The sequence below is a fragment of the Mesocricetus auratus genome, unplaced genomic scaffold (genome assembly GCF_017639785.1).
Source record: "Mesocricetus auratus isolate SY011 unplaced genomic scaffold, BCM_Maur_2.0 Super-Scaffold_100042, whole genome shotgun sequence".
NCBI classification, from domain to species: domain Eukaryota; kingdom Metazoa; phylum Chordata; class Mammalia; order Rodentia; family Cricetidae; genus Mesocricetus; species Mesocricetus auratus.
The window spans coordinates 4,477,646-4,492,863 of NW_024429219.1; the positions used below are offsets into that span (position 1 = coordinate 4,477,646).

Genomic DNA, 15,218 nt, shown 5'->3' on the forward strand with positions numbered 1-15,218 from the left:
AGAACTCAAGTTTGAACAAGGCCCTCAGATGACCAGTGTGAAGGGAAAGTTAGAGAAGTCCCATTCAAGAGCTCCCTCCCATTTGAATTGAAACAGAGAAAGTTAGAGTGGTTGCCTAAGAGTCACACAACTGTTAATTTACCACTGTGGGGTCATTTGTGAACCTGCACGAAAGATGGTTAGATGGGTCTCCTTCCTAGATAGTCTGTCCGTGTTGGACAGAGTTGCATCCTGGGCATCAGAATCTTAAAATTTCCCAATTTGACACCTGTTGCCAAGACCTGTTTGTTTGGTTAAAATGGAATTCAGGTTTCTGCATGATTGTCACCAAGCACTCTCTTTACATTCCCTAAGTGTCACATCCAGGAGCTGTGGAGAGCAGTCCTTTCAAGCTCTCACTATATTGTGCATTCACCACATGATTAAATACTCCACTTAGGGTCAGTTTATCTTACCCTCTAGAATGTCCCTTGAGGAGGCAGAGTGCCCTTGCTCACTCTTGGGCCTCAGCTCCCTGAACTGTGTGGCATGTGCCCTTGCTTATTTGTAGACCAAGTGGAAGGAGTAAAAAGAGATGTGCTCTCTGGGAGGGACAGGTGGTCTCTGACCCCTCTGTCTCCAGGGCTGCCTCATCCTGGGGCCAAACGGTCCCTGAAGGCCTGTTAGCCCCATGGGGCAGCGGGACACACACAGCTGTGGGAGGACTTGGGCCCATATCTCTGCTTTTCCATGCTGTAGTGCTGTAGATCTGTCCCTGCATGTCAGCAGTGAGTGGGGGAACCAGGAAGGATGGCTCTAGCTCTGCAGACCTTGGTCTAGCAGTCCTTCCTTTAGCCAAGCCTTCCTGTGGCGATGTGAGACAGAGGCTCAGTTAATTTGCAAGGACAGCTAGTCAGTGACAGAACTCCAGTCTTTGTACTTCAGCTGTTGACCTTGAAATTGCCTTTGTTTTTTTTCAAGTGTAAAAAATAAGTGGTTTATAATATGATCAATAATCTAAAGTTTGAACTAGTATTGCAGCCAAACAAGAACTCATTCTTAGGGATGAAGATAATTGACTGGAGAGATCAAACATTTTTTCTCCTTTTAAAGTTTCCCTGTGTACGTTTTTGTATGAAACTTGAGATTTCTTTGCAAGAAGTGACTTGAGAGCAGAGCCTGTGTCTTCTGATCCCCTCTTCCTGTCCCTCTACAGAATTCTGTTTGCCACTCTGCTGAGTCTTTTGTATGAGTCAGGTGTTGGGCGTGCTGCTGGGACGTGGTTAATAATATTGATACTGACTGAGGATGAGGAAGTTATAGGTGTGTACTCTAATAAAGACCACACCGGGCTGGGCGGTGGTGGCGCACGCCTTTAATCCCAGCACTCGGGAGGCAGAGGCAGGCGGATCTCTGTGAGTTCGAGTCCGGGCTGGACCAATAGCCTCCAAAACAATACAGAGAAACCCTGTCTCATAAAAACCAAAAAAAAAAAAAAAAAAAAAAAAAAAAGACCACATCGGCAGTGCATGTTCTCATGTTTCCACCTGCGTCTTAAATTTGGAAGTGCACTTAAGCCTGCAGTGCAAAGCACTGTTACCTCTGAGTTGTCTGTATATCTTCACCACTCTTAAATGCTGTATTGTGTATGTCTTACAAACAAGAATGTTGTCTTCCCTAACTACAGTAGTCACAACCTGGAAATTAGCACTGAGACATTTCTAACATCCAATCCCCAAATCCCATTTCACTTTTGAATATTGTTAAAATTCTCAGTGGTCACAGATGGCTGTAAGTGACATGAAAGACCCCAGGCCAGTATTTTGTGGAATGCCCGTGTTTGCATTTATCATGTTTCCTCGTGGCTAGATTCAGGGTTTGCATCTTCGGCAGCAATATCACAGAAGAGCCAGAATATGTCTCTTTCAAAGATTAGTTTTACATTTTATTTTCTGTTTCCTTAGAGCGTTTCCCAAAGTGTATTCTGCGGAACTAGCACCTACTGTGTTCTCAACACCGTGCCACCTATAGAAGGTAGGATTTGAAAAGCTTTTGACTTCCAAGAATGGGTGGGCTTGACGGCCAGAATAACTCCTTCCTTCCCCAGTGCAGTGAAAACAACCCTTGACCAGGACTTAGGAGGCCTGGCTTCTGCCTCTTGCTGCTGTGTGATCTTAGATGAGTTACTTAATCTTTTTAGGCAACACAAACAATGCTCTCTTCATGAACTTTCTGGGAGGATTTAAAGCAGTGGAGACAGCCACACAGAAAGGTCACAGCCCCTGCAAATGTTGGTATTAATACAGCACTTCTGTAACTGGAGTCTGCCAGTACTGTATCTGGCCTATGTAGAGTAGGACAAGGTGGTGTTGTGTAGGAACCAAAGATTATTTTTGAATCCCAGTTGAGCTACTTGTAACAATGGATTTTGGCCAAATTAGTCTGAACCCCCAAGTTCTTTATCTTCAGAGTGGAGGGTGATTAAGACATCACATTTTCTCATGGGGACTAAACAAGAGAGGCTAGTATAAAGTCCTGTCTAGCTGCCTGGTGTGTTACAGTAAATTTCTCCGAGTGTCTACTCCTATTCAGTAATAGAACCTGATCGCCTGTTGCTAAGGTTGGAGCTGCCCATAGCTGAGGTGTGATGCAGTGCAAGCCTTATGTACCTTTGGCTTTGTCTGTTCTGACCCCATATTTGATATTGAAATGTTAGTGTAGGATGAGTAGGAGTTTACAGAACCTGGGTTATGAATAACCTTAAACCTGGACCAGGGACACAATTGAGAAGAAAACAGTAATTCTGGGACACCTGAGACTAGGAAGGGTGAGAGTGGTACTTACTACAACTCCACGATGAGAGGAAAGAGAAGTTGCTGAATAACAAAACTAGTCAGGCTTTGCTACTTAAAATCATTAACTGTTTTAGTCGCTAAATTCCTTCTGGAGAATTATATTTGGGTTTCATTTCCTCCTTTGACTGGAAGAAAACAGCCCCTGCTCTGACAGTGCTCTGCACAGTGGGTGCTTAGTTAGTTTTTGTTTGGGGGACAGGAATTGGAAGGTCTTAGGTTAGTCATGGCACTTTATAGCTGAGTGCTGTGCTCCCTGGAACACACCAGGGTGTGCTTGTTTCCCTGAGTCAGTTCTGATCCCACTAATTAAATCTAAATACATAATAATTAGAGCCAAACAGAAAAGTGTGGAGCTTCCTTTTAATTTTTGCTCCCCACACTGTTGATCATACGCCCCTGTAAGATTAGCAGTTGGACTTGCTGCTACAGTAGAGCAAGTGTAGTGTTCATTCCAGAGACTGACCAATCACCATCACCTCACCCGAGTAAAGATGTTCTCAGTGTTCATAGGCCCCAAATGGTTACATTTTTATTATAAATGGGAAGAAAGACAGTGGAGCTATCCTTACCAGGCTAGTCTAGTCTAGGACTTAGCTTGCAGAAATCTGAGCACCCCAGAAACAGGCCAAATGCATTGCTTTGGGTTGAATCAAAGTTTAGTAATGTGACTCTCAATTTTAGAAAAGAACCCAAGGGTTAGAATCCAGATAGCTGAGTGAACATTATTGTACACTTTAGAAAGATTTAACTAAATTACACTATGACTCTAAAATTATCATTTAGAAAATATTTGAAGGTTGACTAGAAAGGATGGTTCATTCTCTAGAATTATAGCTGTCAGCCAAACACATCACCTGTCAATTTCAAGAGGCCCACCAGTTACGTTTTTATTGTGAAGTAGGTTAGGAAATTATATTGTGAAGTCATGTATCATGCATTTTGCTAGATAACGATAATGAAATGCTTGCCTGTCATTTAGTTGACATTCCCAGTTTGCAGTGTCAAAGTTTAACTGTTTGGGTTGAATATGGAGGTACAGTTGAAACCAGTTTATACCTTAGTTTTATTGTTAAGATACTGTTACTGACATTTTAAAACCGACACATATGTTCAGTTATTTAATCATTTTACAGCTATTCTAAAAACATTAACAGTAGCTTTTAATTAAAAACACATTTTATGCAGATCACTATGTGAACAGTTCTTATCTAATATAAAAACAAAGTTTTTTTATTACCATATTTTAACAGAAACACTGAAGTTGAATTATTTTCCCATGGTGCTAGAAACTGAACCTCGGACCATGTGCTTCTAGGTGATTCTAGCACTATGCCGAACCCAAAGAGTGAAGTATGAGTTTAGCATTTTCCTTTCTGGGTTCTGACTCTGCCCAGTATTGAACTTGCTTCTTTATTAGCTGGGAGAGGGGCATCTACCCATCATATGGTTCCTAAGAGCACCTGGCTCAGTTGAGCATGAACCTAGAACAGGGGGACCTGCTGGCCTGTCCCACAGCCTTACCCTGTGAACCCTTGCTGCACAGTGCTGTGAGAGCTGGTGGGAGCTTGATTGAGACAGGGGTCACAGCATCCTGTCCCTCTACAGACCCTGCCTTTGGTGCACTCACCACGGCCTCAGCTGCTGCCAGAGTGGAAGCCTGAAAGTTTTCCTCAAGCAGGGGCATTGAGAACAAGAACACACGCACACGCACAGACACACTCACATGCACACACATAGACTCCCCACACTCAGCATTCTCACACAACATTCTCTCACACACATTTTGTCTCACAGACTCAACATTCTTTCACATATACCCATATACACTGAACACTCTTCTTTTACACACATTCAGCATTCTCACACAATTCAACATTTTCTCATACTCATGCACACATTTTTTCACACACTCAGCATTCTCTCATACATTTATACACACTCCTCTCTTCCCTCCTCCCTCCCTCCCCTCCCTTCCCATCTCCCCTCCCTTCCTCTTCCTGCTCCCATCCTCTCCTTCCTGCTGGCACCCAGGTTTCTTAAAGAGGCTAAAGGGATAGAAGTTTAACATTGGTTGTGACCACAAATGGAAGTAGAAACTAGGTTGAATATTCTGTTCTGCTGTAAATGGCTTTCTCAGGACAATGACTGTTCATATACAAGGTCTACTCTGAGTCCTTGCCTAGTGCTCTTTTCATAAAAGATACCCCAAATATATTGAATATAATATAGATTTTCAAATATTGTGTATGTCACTTTTTTTTTAAAGAGAGAGAATAAAGCCATATTAGGGGTAGAGAGCAGGAAGGTAAAACCTCACATGATTATGTCTTCTGTGCTTAAAGTTTTATGGCCCATGTTCCTCCCTGGAGAATGAAGTGTAGGGAGCATGCATGAGCACCTGTGACTGTAAAGGCTTTATATCAGCAATCCATAACAATTGTCCTACCAACTTTTTCTAAATTGATTTCCGTTTGATTTTGAGCAATACTTTTAAGTTTAATCCCTATTTGGTATTAACTTAAAGTTTTAGATCTCCTAAATGTCATAAGTTTTTTCATTGCTGTAGACATGCACAGTTGTATTAGAATTCATTTGGCTGTATAGCTCATGAACCAAAAAAGAGTTAGTAGCCTAAGACTCTCAAGCTAATCCCTGTAAAACATTCTGTATGATGTGGTAGATTTTCTCTGACCTTTTCCATGAGAAAAAGAAACACGTTAATCAGTTGAGAAGTGTCTGAGTGAGAATTTTGTGACCTTAGAAAAGTTTCGTTGTTGTTTTATTTATCCTCCAAAGACAGTATTAAATAGAAGTACATACATAACCGGATAAGTAATTGCTGTATTTCACTTCACAGTCAAGCAGTATCTGTAGACCTCTGTAAGACTGCTGGCTTGTAAGGCATGCTGTTATTGAAGGACCTTAAATTTTATAGAAATTTAGACTCGGGAGAATGAAATGATCCCTCATTCTCTGATTTGTGATGTGGGGAAACTGGAAACACTAAGTAACTTACCCAAGGTCACACAGGCAGAAGGAAGCAGAGCCCGATGCCCAGGTGTGGGTGGCGACTCCGGGTGGGTGTTTGTATTTTTCACGGTAAAAGCTGATGAGCCTGTGACTGGAGCAGCTGGAGTCTAACTTAGTAATGTGCTGTCCCCAGGACTCAGGTGTAGACTGGGGACTTCATTCAGCATGACAAATTGGAGTGGGTAATTTGAAACTCTGACCGAAATTTGCCACAAATGGCAAGGAATTTGTGAGGCAGGGAAAGGGATTGCTTTACAGGAGTGGGAAAGTAAATGATATGTAAATAAATGATGGAAATAAATGCCATATAAAGAAACGATCTACAAAGCATCAGCCACACTTGCTGTCTAGTTTAAAAGTAATGAATTCTCTGATTCATTTAGAAGGAGCTGCATTTGATGAACTACATTAATTCTGCAGATATGTACATGAAAATCAACTTAATTAAAATGATAGATTTTTAAGGTGTCGCTTAGAAAGGCCAGCTTCAGTATTACCTGTGAACCACAGGTTTAACTTCCTTACAAGAGTTTGTGGTTTCCTTTAGAAAGGATAAATCTCACTTGTATTCTAGGGGACAAAGTAATTAGTTTATGAATAAAAGTCACATGTAATTATATTTCTCTCACTTAAAAACCATGAAACTTTTCACTTGGTTAATAAACAGTTTCTGGGTTTCGTGAGGTTAAAGAATTTTGTAATTTTGATGTTTCTTTGACATACTGAGAGAGCCTTTACAGTAGCACTCTGATTTTGAGCGGCTCTGGAGCACTTGTTTGCTCGCTTGTGGTGGAGTAAAACTCAAGTGTGTTTCAGAGCCCCACAGGCAGGTCCTGCTGCTATCATCCATCCGAGAGTGTAGACAGGAACTAGAGGGATAGAGAGAGACTCCTGAGGCTCTTGGGCTCAGCCACAAGAAACAGAGCTGCTGTTTCTGACATTGTCAGTGTACTCAAAGAGGCTTTCTCTTTCATTCTCTGAATTTATTGTTTTCTTCCTTATAGATGATCATGGGAACAGCAATAGTAGTCATGTAAAAATCTTTTTACCGAAAAAGCTGCTTGAATGTCTGCCGAAATGTTCAAGTTTACCCAAAGAGAGGCACCGCTGGAACACTAATGAGGTAGATACACTTCAATTCTTAAGGGCGTATTATCTTACGGGTGAGCTCTTGAGGGTGCTTTGTATAGAGCTGCTTTATATTAGCTTTACATTCAGTATATTGAACAAGGAGACTGGTGATGAAAAGAATCCTTTTTTTTTATTTTTAAAGACAGGGTTTCTCTGTGTGTAGCCTTGGCTGTCCTGGAACTAGCTCTGTAGACCAGACTGGCTTCAAACTTATAGATCCACCTGCTTCTGCCTCCTGAGTGCTAGGATTAAAGGCGTGCACCACCACTGCCTGGTTGACTTAATCTTGAGTTGACACAAACTAGCTTGTGTCTTGATCTGTCTCTGGTGTGCTTGGCTTGTGCTAAGAGCTATAAACTGTGCACATGACTTCACTAAAGCGGCATGAGTGTGTGCTGTGTTTTCTTGCTCCTGACATCTTGCATTTGGTGTTTGATCTACCTGCATCTCAGGTCAGCATGAATTCTGTGTTGTCACAAGTGAATGACTACAGTCCCAGTGCTTTACAGAAAAGTGTTCTGGAAATTCGAAGTCTATAGAGTTAGGGACAGGCTTATAATTCTTTGATGAAGAGAGAAAGCTTATTTCAGATATTGACTGCTTTGCCTTAGAAATAGGAATTTCTGTAGGATTGCAGGCCAGACCGTAGGTTACGTATTTGACACCCAGGTAAAGAGCAGATTGATGGAGTAGACAGAAGGAAAGTTTGTCTTCTTAGGCAAACTTTAAACTTAGGTAAATTTTATTTATTTAATTTTTTTATTTTTTTGGTTTTTACGAGACAGGATTTCTCTGTATTGTTTTGGAGGCTATCGGTCCAGCCCGGCCTCGAACTCACAGAGATCCGCCTGCCTCTGTCTCCCGAGTGCTGGGATTAAAGGCGTGCGCCACCACCACCCGGCGAACTTAGGTAAATTTTAATTTGGGAATCTTAGTAGTGTGTCGTTTTGCTATCTATAAAGTTTTCATTTGAAATCTGGGTATTTAAAAGCGGGTAATAGCCATTAGTGGTGGTAGAAGTTGGGTATTGTCCATTTGAGTGTAAGGTGACATTTCATTACTGCGGTGGTGAGAGTTGGGTATGTGTCTGTGACTCGTGACTGGAGTTACTGGTTACTTCTACACTAGCATAAATCCATTAGTGTTGTTGGTTCACTGTTCTAGGTTAGCTTAAAGTGCGGCTGCTGTCTCTTGACTGACAAGCGCATGAGAAGGAGCAGTGATCTCTGTTGAGACTTCATCTTGACTCTTGGTTTTGAGTGGTGAGAAGCTGGGTGGATGAATTTCTTCACTTCACACAATGCAGTTTTAAATACTCACTAGAACCTTAAGCTTTGTGAGTTTGTCTCAGCTGAGTCGATCTTTGGAGGTGTGTGTTTTCTGCACATGCATGGTGGTCCTTGCTCTGCAGGGAGAGCAGCTCTACCATGGCCAGCATTAGCTTAGATACCTCTGGTTCTAGCCTCTGGTTTTACTTATTGAGGATTTCATATATTTTAGACCTGAAAAACAGTAACTGTTGAAAATTTGTCATAGTCATGGACTGTCTTCTCTTGTCAACAGTACAGGAGACTTTTGAAGCTTTGTAGGACTTCTCTGCTAGCTTAGGAATTACACAGAAACTTAATGTCCCCTGATGCTCTGATTCATAGATTTGACACCACGTTTTTTTATGCTTTAGCTCTAGTTTACAATTGTCATAAAACATAAAATTAAGCATGCTCTCCAGTTATATTTCATAAGGAATAGACACTGTCAGTGTGGTTTGTTGACGTTAGAGACTATCTGGTAGCATGTTCATAAGTCTGAGAGTGACTGCGGCTAGGCCAGGACTTCGTTGTGGAGCTTTCATATATTTATTTGCTTCAAAGTCTATATTATTCACACGCAGCACTTTCCAACACTAGCTTTGTAATAAAGCACCAATCAGGGACTTAGTGTGTGTGCATGACTAGGTCTTCATGTATAGGCCAGATTGGCCCTGAGCTTTCGGTCCTCCGCCTTAGCCTTCCAGATGCAGGTGTCACAAGCATGAACCACCATGTGCAGCAGTGTTCATAGAGGGTGTGGTTCAGAAGAGTGACGAGTTGCTCTCTGTTTTCCCCTGTGCTGTGGGTTGCTGTAGTTGACCCTCATTCAGACAACTGAAATAGGAAACTGCAGGCCTAGGGAGGGAAGGTGTCCTGTTCTGTGCAGATGGTGCTGCAGCAGCCAGCACAGAGCGTGTGTGTTGCTGAAGGTGTGGAGGGGAGGCAGCCCAGCTGGTGGGCAGCTATCTGTTCTTTCAGTGATCTGTCAGCTCCACACTGATAGAAGCCCTGAGGGAAACCGGGTAGAAAGATTGGCCTGCAGTTCTGCATGGGGATTGCTCTATTTCTTGACTTTGGAAGAACTGGAGGACGCTTAGTGCAAAGTTGGGTGTCATAGATAGGAGCTTTAATTCTAGGTGCCTGTGGTGACCACACCTGTCCCTGTTGTACTAACACTGGCTGCTTGGGCCACAGGGAGGAAGAAGCCATTGTGGTCCTGTAGGCACTCACTTCCTAGGTTTGGCTGTGTGGGCATTTTCTGAACTCTTCTCCTGTCATCTTCATGGTGTTGGATGGATGCACCTTTCCCTGGACCTTTGTGTCCCTGGAGAGGAAGTCCTGTGCAGTCTCGCCTGTGCCTGAGATCGCTGCACTGGCTTGTGGAGTGAAGTATCGGCAGCGCTGTGGTTAAGAGCCCATTTTCTTTCCAGAGTGGACTGGATGGCTTTGTTCTGACTGAGAAGCATGTGAAGTAGTTGGCCTGTTGAGAAGCTTTTTGTACAAAGATTACATTTCTTAAGATCCCACTTCCTGGAAGAGGTGTGTGGTGAGGTTATGTTCCCCGTCTCACTCTGCACAGCCTGTGCGAGCCGGGCCGGCTCCTGAGCTGCCCGAGGAGTGGCAGCACCTGTTCTTCTGCCCCACTCCTCACAGCCGACTCATTTGTACTTTTGAGAAGGTCCTTTACCCAGACTTGCTTTTAAATCTTTATGTTGAGAAAACCCAGCTTCATATGTGGTGTTGCCACAGGGAGAGTTAAAGCTGTCTCCACTCAGGTGTTGCTGTTTAATAAGTACCTGCATTTGCCAGACACTGACCCCAAATTCTGTCTAAGTTTTACACCACTATGAGGTGAGCAGGGTTTCCCTTTAGAGATGAGGCAGTGCAGGTAAGAAGGGTTGCGTGATTGAGTCATGCAGGTGCTCTTGGTTTGTAGAGATTGTTTCCTCCTAGTGCCATGTCTTAGAGTTCACTCTACACGCGCGTGTGCATGTGTGTCCAGGTGGAGGCCAGGGCTCAGTCTCAGGTGTCACTCTTCAGTCATCCCCCATCCTGGTTTTTGAGACAGGATTCCTTCCTTACTTGGGTTGAAATTTGCCAGGTAGGGTTGGTTGTTTGTTTGAGTCCTGTCCTGTCACCCCCACCCCCAGGGATTGCAAGCTCCCACCGACCAAGCCTAGCTTTTATTACTTCACATGTTTGCGTGCCTGTGTTTTGTGCACACGTGTACAGTGGAGATGAAAGGACAACTTTTGGAAATCAGTTTTCTTCTAAGTGTGGGCTCTGGGCATTGGATTCAAGTTGGCAGGCTTGGTGGCAGGCTCCTGTGCCTGCTGAGCCATCTCACTGACACAGAGCAGCCTTTTCAGGTGGGGTCTAGGGTTCAGACTCGAGTTCTCATTCATGTGGGCAGGCACTTTACTGACAGGTCCATTTCCCAGTCCCTGGAACCTGCTTTCTGCAGGAAGTGTTGGAGAGGTGACCAAGCCAGGTGCGGTGCCAGTGAAATGCATCCTGTTACTTGTCTTGCCTTGTCAGTGTAAGACCTCAAAGTAAACATCGTGTAGGCAGCAAGCCCATTCTAATGTAGCTTTGAGTGGAGGAGTGAGTGAGCAAGGGTTAGTATTGTTGGTTCATAACCCAGTCTTTGATAAAACTGGAAGTCACAAGAAGGCTTCGAAGAGGTGATTTTTGTCTTAGTTTAGCCCCTTGTATTTTAACTGTATCTTTTTCTTGTTGTTGTTGTTGTTTTTCTTCTGAGACAGAGTCTGGAACTTTGTAGACAGGCAGACAGGCTGGCCCAGAGTCAGGGATCTGCCTGCTTCTGCCTCCAGAGTACTGGGATTAAATGTGTGCACCACCACCTCAGTTTATTTTAACTTTTCTTAATCTATTGGACTGTGTAGATTCCTTTCCTTCTTAAATTTTATTTACAACTGAAAAGAAGTGGAACGTGTGTCTAGAAGCAAATCAACTTTAGACTATGTTTTCTTGGGCAGATGCCGTGCTCCTGAGGTCTGAGGCTGCAGTAGCAATCATGGAGACCAGGGTCTATTGATGGTTGCTGGTAGGGTAGGCACTGTGGATTCCTCTTCATGAATATTCTTACTTAGCCCTTGAATTAGCCCTTTGAGGTAGGCTGTTTGATTAGCCTCCTAGTGTAGACAGGAAGTGTGATGTATGGAGATGCTGGTGTTCTTAGAGCCCTTGAACTGGGAAATAAGTGGCTGGGAATACAAGCCTGCAGGCGCTCTGTCCAGAAGAACTGTTACTATATTTATTACTATTATTATTACCATCCTTCTTTGTCTTTCTCTTCTCAGTGTTCTCCCCACCCCCTTCTTGTTTTTGAGATAAGATTTCATGTATCTCAGGCTGTTCTTGAACCCTGCATCTTATTCCTGTCTTAATGTCCCAAGTGCAGGGATTACAGGTAATGACATTTACAATTGAACTCTTTTTTAAGATCTAGCAGTTATTCAGTGATTTGTAATATTTTTGTTTTATAGAACTGTTTGACTTTTTAAATTAATTTCCCTTCTTAAGTGTATAGTGTCTTGCATGGTGATTTTACTTTACTACTATTCATTTCTTTAGGGAAATAGTTTTGCTTTAGTGTGTGTGATGTCTGTAACTATTACATATTTGTGTGCAGATGCATGTATGTTTGTGTGTGCACACATGTATGTGTATGTGTGTGGAGGCTAGACACATTTCCAGTGTCTTCTTCCTCTTTTTCTCTCCATATTGCTTTTTGAGACAGAGTCTCTCCCTAAACCTGGAGTTCACCATCTTGCAAGACTAGTTGGCTTCCAAACTCCAGGCATCCTGTCTCTTCCTTCCCAGTGTTAGGATTACAGGTGTGTGCTACCGTGCCAGCTTTTTGGTGTGTGTGCTGAAGGGCTGAGCTCAGGTCCTTATGCTGAATGTGGCAAGCATTTTGTGGTCGGAGCCATCTCTCCATACCTTCATTCTTTAAATACACTTAAAAGTTACATTTGTTTATTTATTTCAGAGTTTGTGTTCACGTGTGCACATTTGTGGGGGATGGAGTGTGTGTGCACGTGTGCACATTTGTGGGGGATGGAGTATGTGTTCACATGTGCACATTTGTGGAGGGTGTGTGTGCATGTGTGCATATTTGTGGAGGGTGTGTGTTCATGTGTGCACATTTGTTGGGGATGGAGTGTGTGTGTGCACGTGTGCACGTTTGTGGAGGGTGTGTGTGCATCTGTGCACATTTGTGGAGGGTATGTGTGCATGTGTGCACATTTGTGGAGGATGGAGTGTGTGTTCACGTGTGCACATTTGTGGAGGGTGTGTGTGCATGTGTGCACATTTTTGGAGGTTGTGTGTTCACGTGTGCACATTTGTGGAGATTGGAGTGTGTGTTCACGTGTGCACATTTGTGGAGATTGGAGTGTGTGTTCACGTGTGCACATTTGTGGAGCTTGAGGAAGCAGTTCTTTGTGTTCACTGTGTATGTCCTGGGGATCAAACTCAGGCTGCAAGGCTTTGTGGCAAAGTGCTTTTACTTGCTGAGTCATCGTATTGGCTCCCTTAAAAAGTTTTTGTTTGAGACAGAGTCCTGCAGTGCATCCATGACTGCCCTGGTGCTTGGCTGTGTGGTATAGGATGGCTCCACACGTCAGTCCCCCTGCCTTGGCCTCCTGGTTTATAGGTGTGTGCCACCACATGGACGGTCTGCCTCTTAATGATGAGCAATGAAGAAGGTACATGGGAAGTAGAAACATGTGTGTAACATGTTGCCAGGCCTCGTTCTTATTTCCAGGACAGAAGGTGTAAGGAGCATAACACATGTATTTATTACACTACATAGATAGGGACTACTTAGTAGCCCAGGCTGGCTTTTAACTTATGGTCCTCCTGCCTCAGGATTGGGATATGTTTGGGATAACAGGCATGCCCCACCTTGCCCAGCTGGAGTGTGCACTTTACTGCAAACCAATCTGTGGTAGTTGGTGTTTTATTAGATGAACCATTACAAGGTTTCTGCATTCTGAGTTAATAGTTTTGAAGCCCAGAGCCAGAAATAATTGTGCTAATGCAAGTTTCTGATGGCAAATGACTGCTTCATAATTGCTGTTGGTAGTGCTCTGGGCATGTTGTCCAGGGTGGAACTTCTTCTGTTTAGTCATCAATTAGGTGTTGACTTGCTTGGAGCTAGGTCTCAGGTGGCACTCTCCTGCAGACAGACTCAGGCAGCACCAACGGCCTTTTGTGATAGCGTGCAGTCACTTGCCTGTGCTGCCGCTGAACTAGTGACACTCTGTTTCTTCCCAAGTAAGCAAGTGGTTCCTCTTTGTTCTGATTGAGTTCTAAAGTGGCATCAGTTATGAGTTGATGCCGGCCGGCTTCAAGGTTTTCTGTGAAAGATGGATTAAAAAAAGATTTATATGTATTAGTGGTGTGTGTGTGTGTGTATGTATGTATGTATGTATGTATGTATGTATGTATGTATGTGTACCATATGTGTCCCTGGTTCCAAAGGAGGCCAGAAAAGCCCCTGGAACTGGATTTAAGTGTGTTTGTGAGCCACCATGTGGTGCTGGGAATCCAACTCAAGTCTGCTCTCTGCAAGAGCAGTAAATGCTCTAAACTGCTGAGCCAGAGCCAGCTCTCTAGCCCCTGAGGTGCATTTTTAGTGCTAAAAACAATTTCTGTGACAGAAGCAAGCATGCGGCTACAGATGATACATTACAAGCTGCGGGCACCCAGAGAAAACCTGAGTGCATGTCTGATGTTTTCATAAGAGGAGACCCTATGAAATCGTGGACACCTTTCCTGGCTTTTTGTATTTAGTTTTTTAAAAAAGTGGACTGTATGACCATGGGGATTACTGTATTTCACTTATACTTTTAAATACAAACTGCCTTAAACTTTTAAAATTTCCATAATCGTTTTTGTGTGTAGGCACATATTTTTCAGTACTTTTGTATTTTTAATTTTTTCTTTGCATATTTTAAAAAAGCTCCAGTTTTAGGCTGCAGTTTTCAGTGATTGGCTTTGCTGGTCTGTTATGTAATGTTAGCTCTGAAGTTTGAAACCAGTTTTGGGAAACATTTAAGAGTGAAACTTCCCCAGTGTGAGGTCAACTGGAACACACAGTGTTCTAGTCATGAAGGCCATGGAGATGTGCTGGCTTTGAGGACCTGGGAAGTTAGTAAGGAGATTTGGTCTTGGGTAGCTTTGTGACATGAGGTACTGGTGGTTGGGTTCTGAGTGAGGTCGGCTACTCTGGTTAAACAAAAACATGGAATGGAGAGTGAGCAGCAGGGGTAGAGCACACAGCACACAGCATCACATGTCAGGGTAAACCCCATATTTGGGTTAAATACAGTTCTCAATGAGAGAGCAGCCTGTGTTAAGTCTGTCGGCTCCCGTCTGCAGAGCTCATGTGGACAAGACCATTACAGTGCTTACCCTGGTGAGCAGTATTCACCTGCAGAAGGTGGTGCTTTCAGAGTCTGACTGTCTTTAAAGGTAGGCAGGTCCCTCAGTGTAGGTCTTAGCTACTTCCTACTGCCTTACTTCAGGGAGTAGCACTTAGGACAACATCTGGCCATAGCCACTGCTCAGGAGGTGCTCATCTGGAGGGAATGCAATAGATAAAACCATAGAAAACTAAATTAATTAATTTTTGGAACTCAGCTTTGCAGTTGCATTTTTATTGTAATTTTTACTGTGATACAGTTTCAGATACGTGATAGCCACAGAAACCTCATAACCAACGAAACTTATGTGAGTAGTGCTGGTGGGTGGGGTAGATAATGCCTTCCCAGAACAAAGCTGTCTCTTGGAGCCGAGCGTCTTGTGGGCTGGATTGTTCTCTGGTCTTTGTAACTTGGCATGTGATGCTGCCCTGTGCCCTGCAGTTCTGCCTTGTGTCCTC

At 43.4% G+C, this 15,218-nt stretch overlaps 1 protein-coding gene across 13 annotated transcripts in view; it reads left to right on the plus strand.

Moving 5' to 3' along the window:
• Camta1 (calmodulin binding transcription activator 1) overlaps positions 1-15,218 on the plus strand; it is an 814,893-nt gene that overhangs the window by 23,745 nt on the left and 775,930 nt on the right. For all 13 annotated transcript variants that reach the window (XR_005872882.1, XM_040734951.1, XM_040734950.1 and 10 more), the window contains exons 2-3: positions 1,944-2,013; positions 6,869-6,987. Coding sequence is in view for 12 of the 13 variants with exons in the window: in XM_040734951.1 (XP_040590885.1) it covers positions 1,944-2,013; positions 6,869-6,987 (189 nt within the window). In the remaining variant the exon portion in view is untranslated. The remainder of the gene's footprint in view (positions 1-1,943; positions 2,014-6,868; positions 6,988-15,218) is intronic.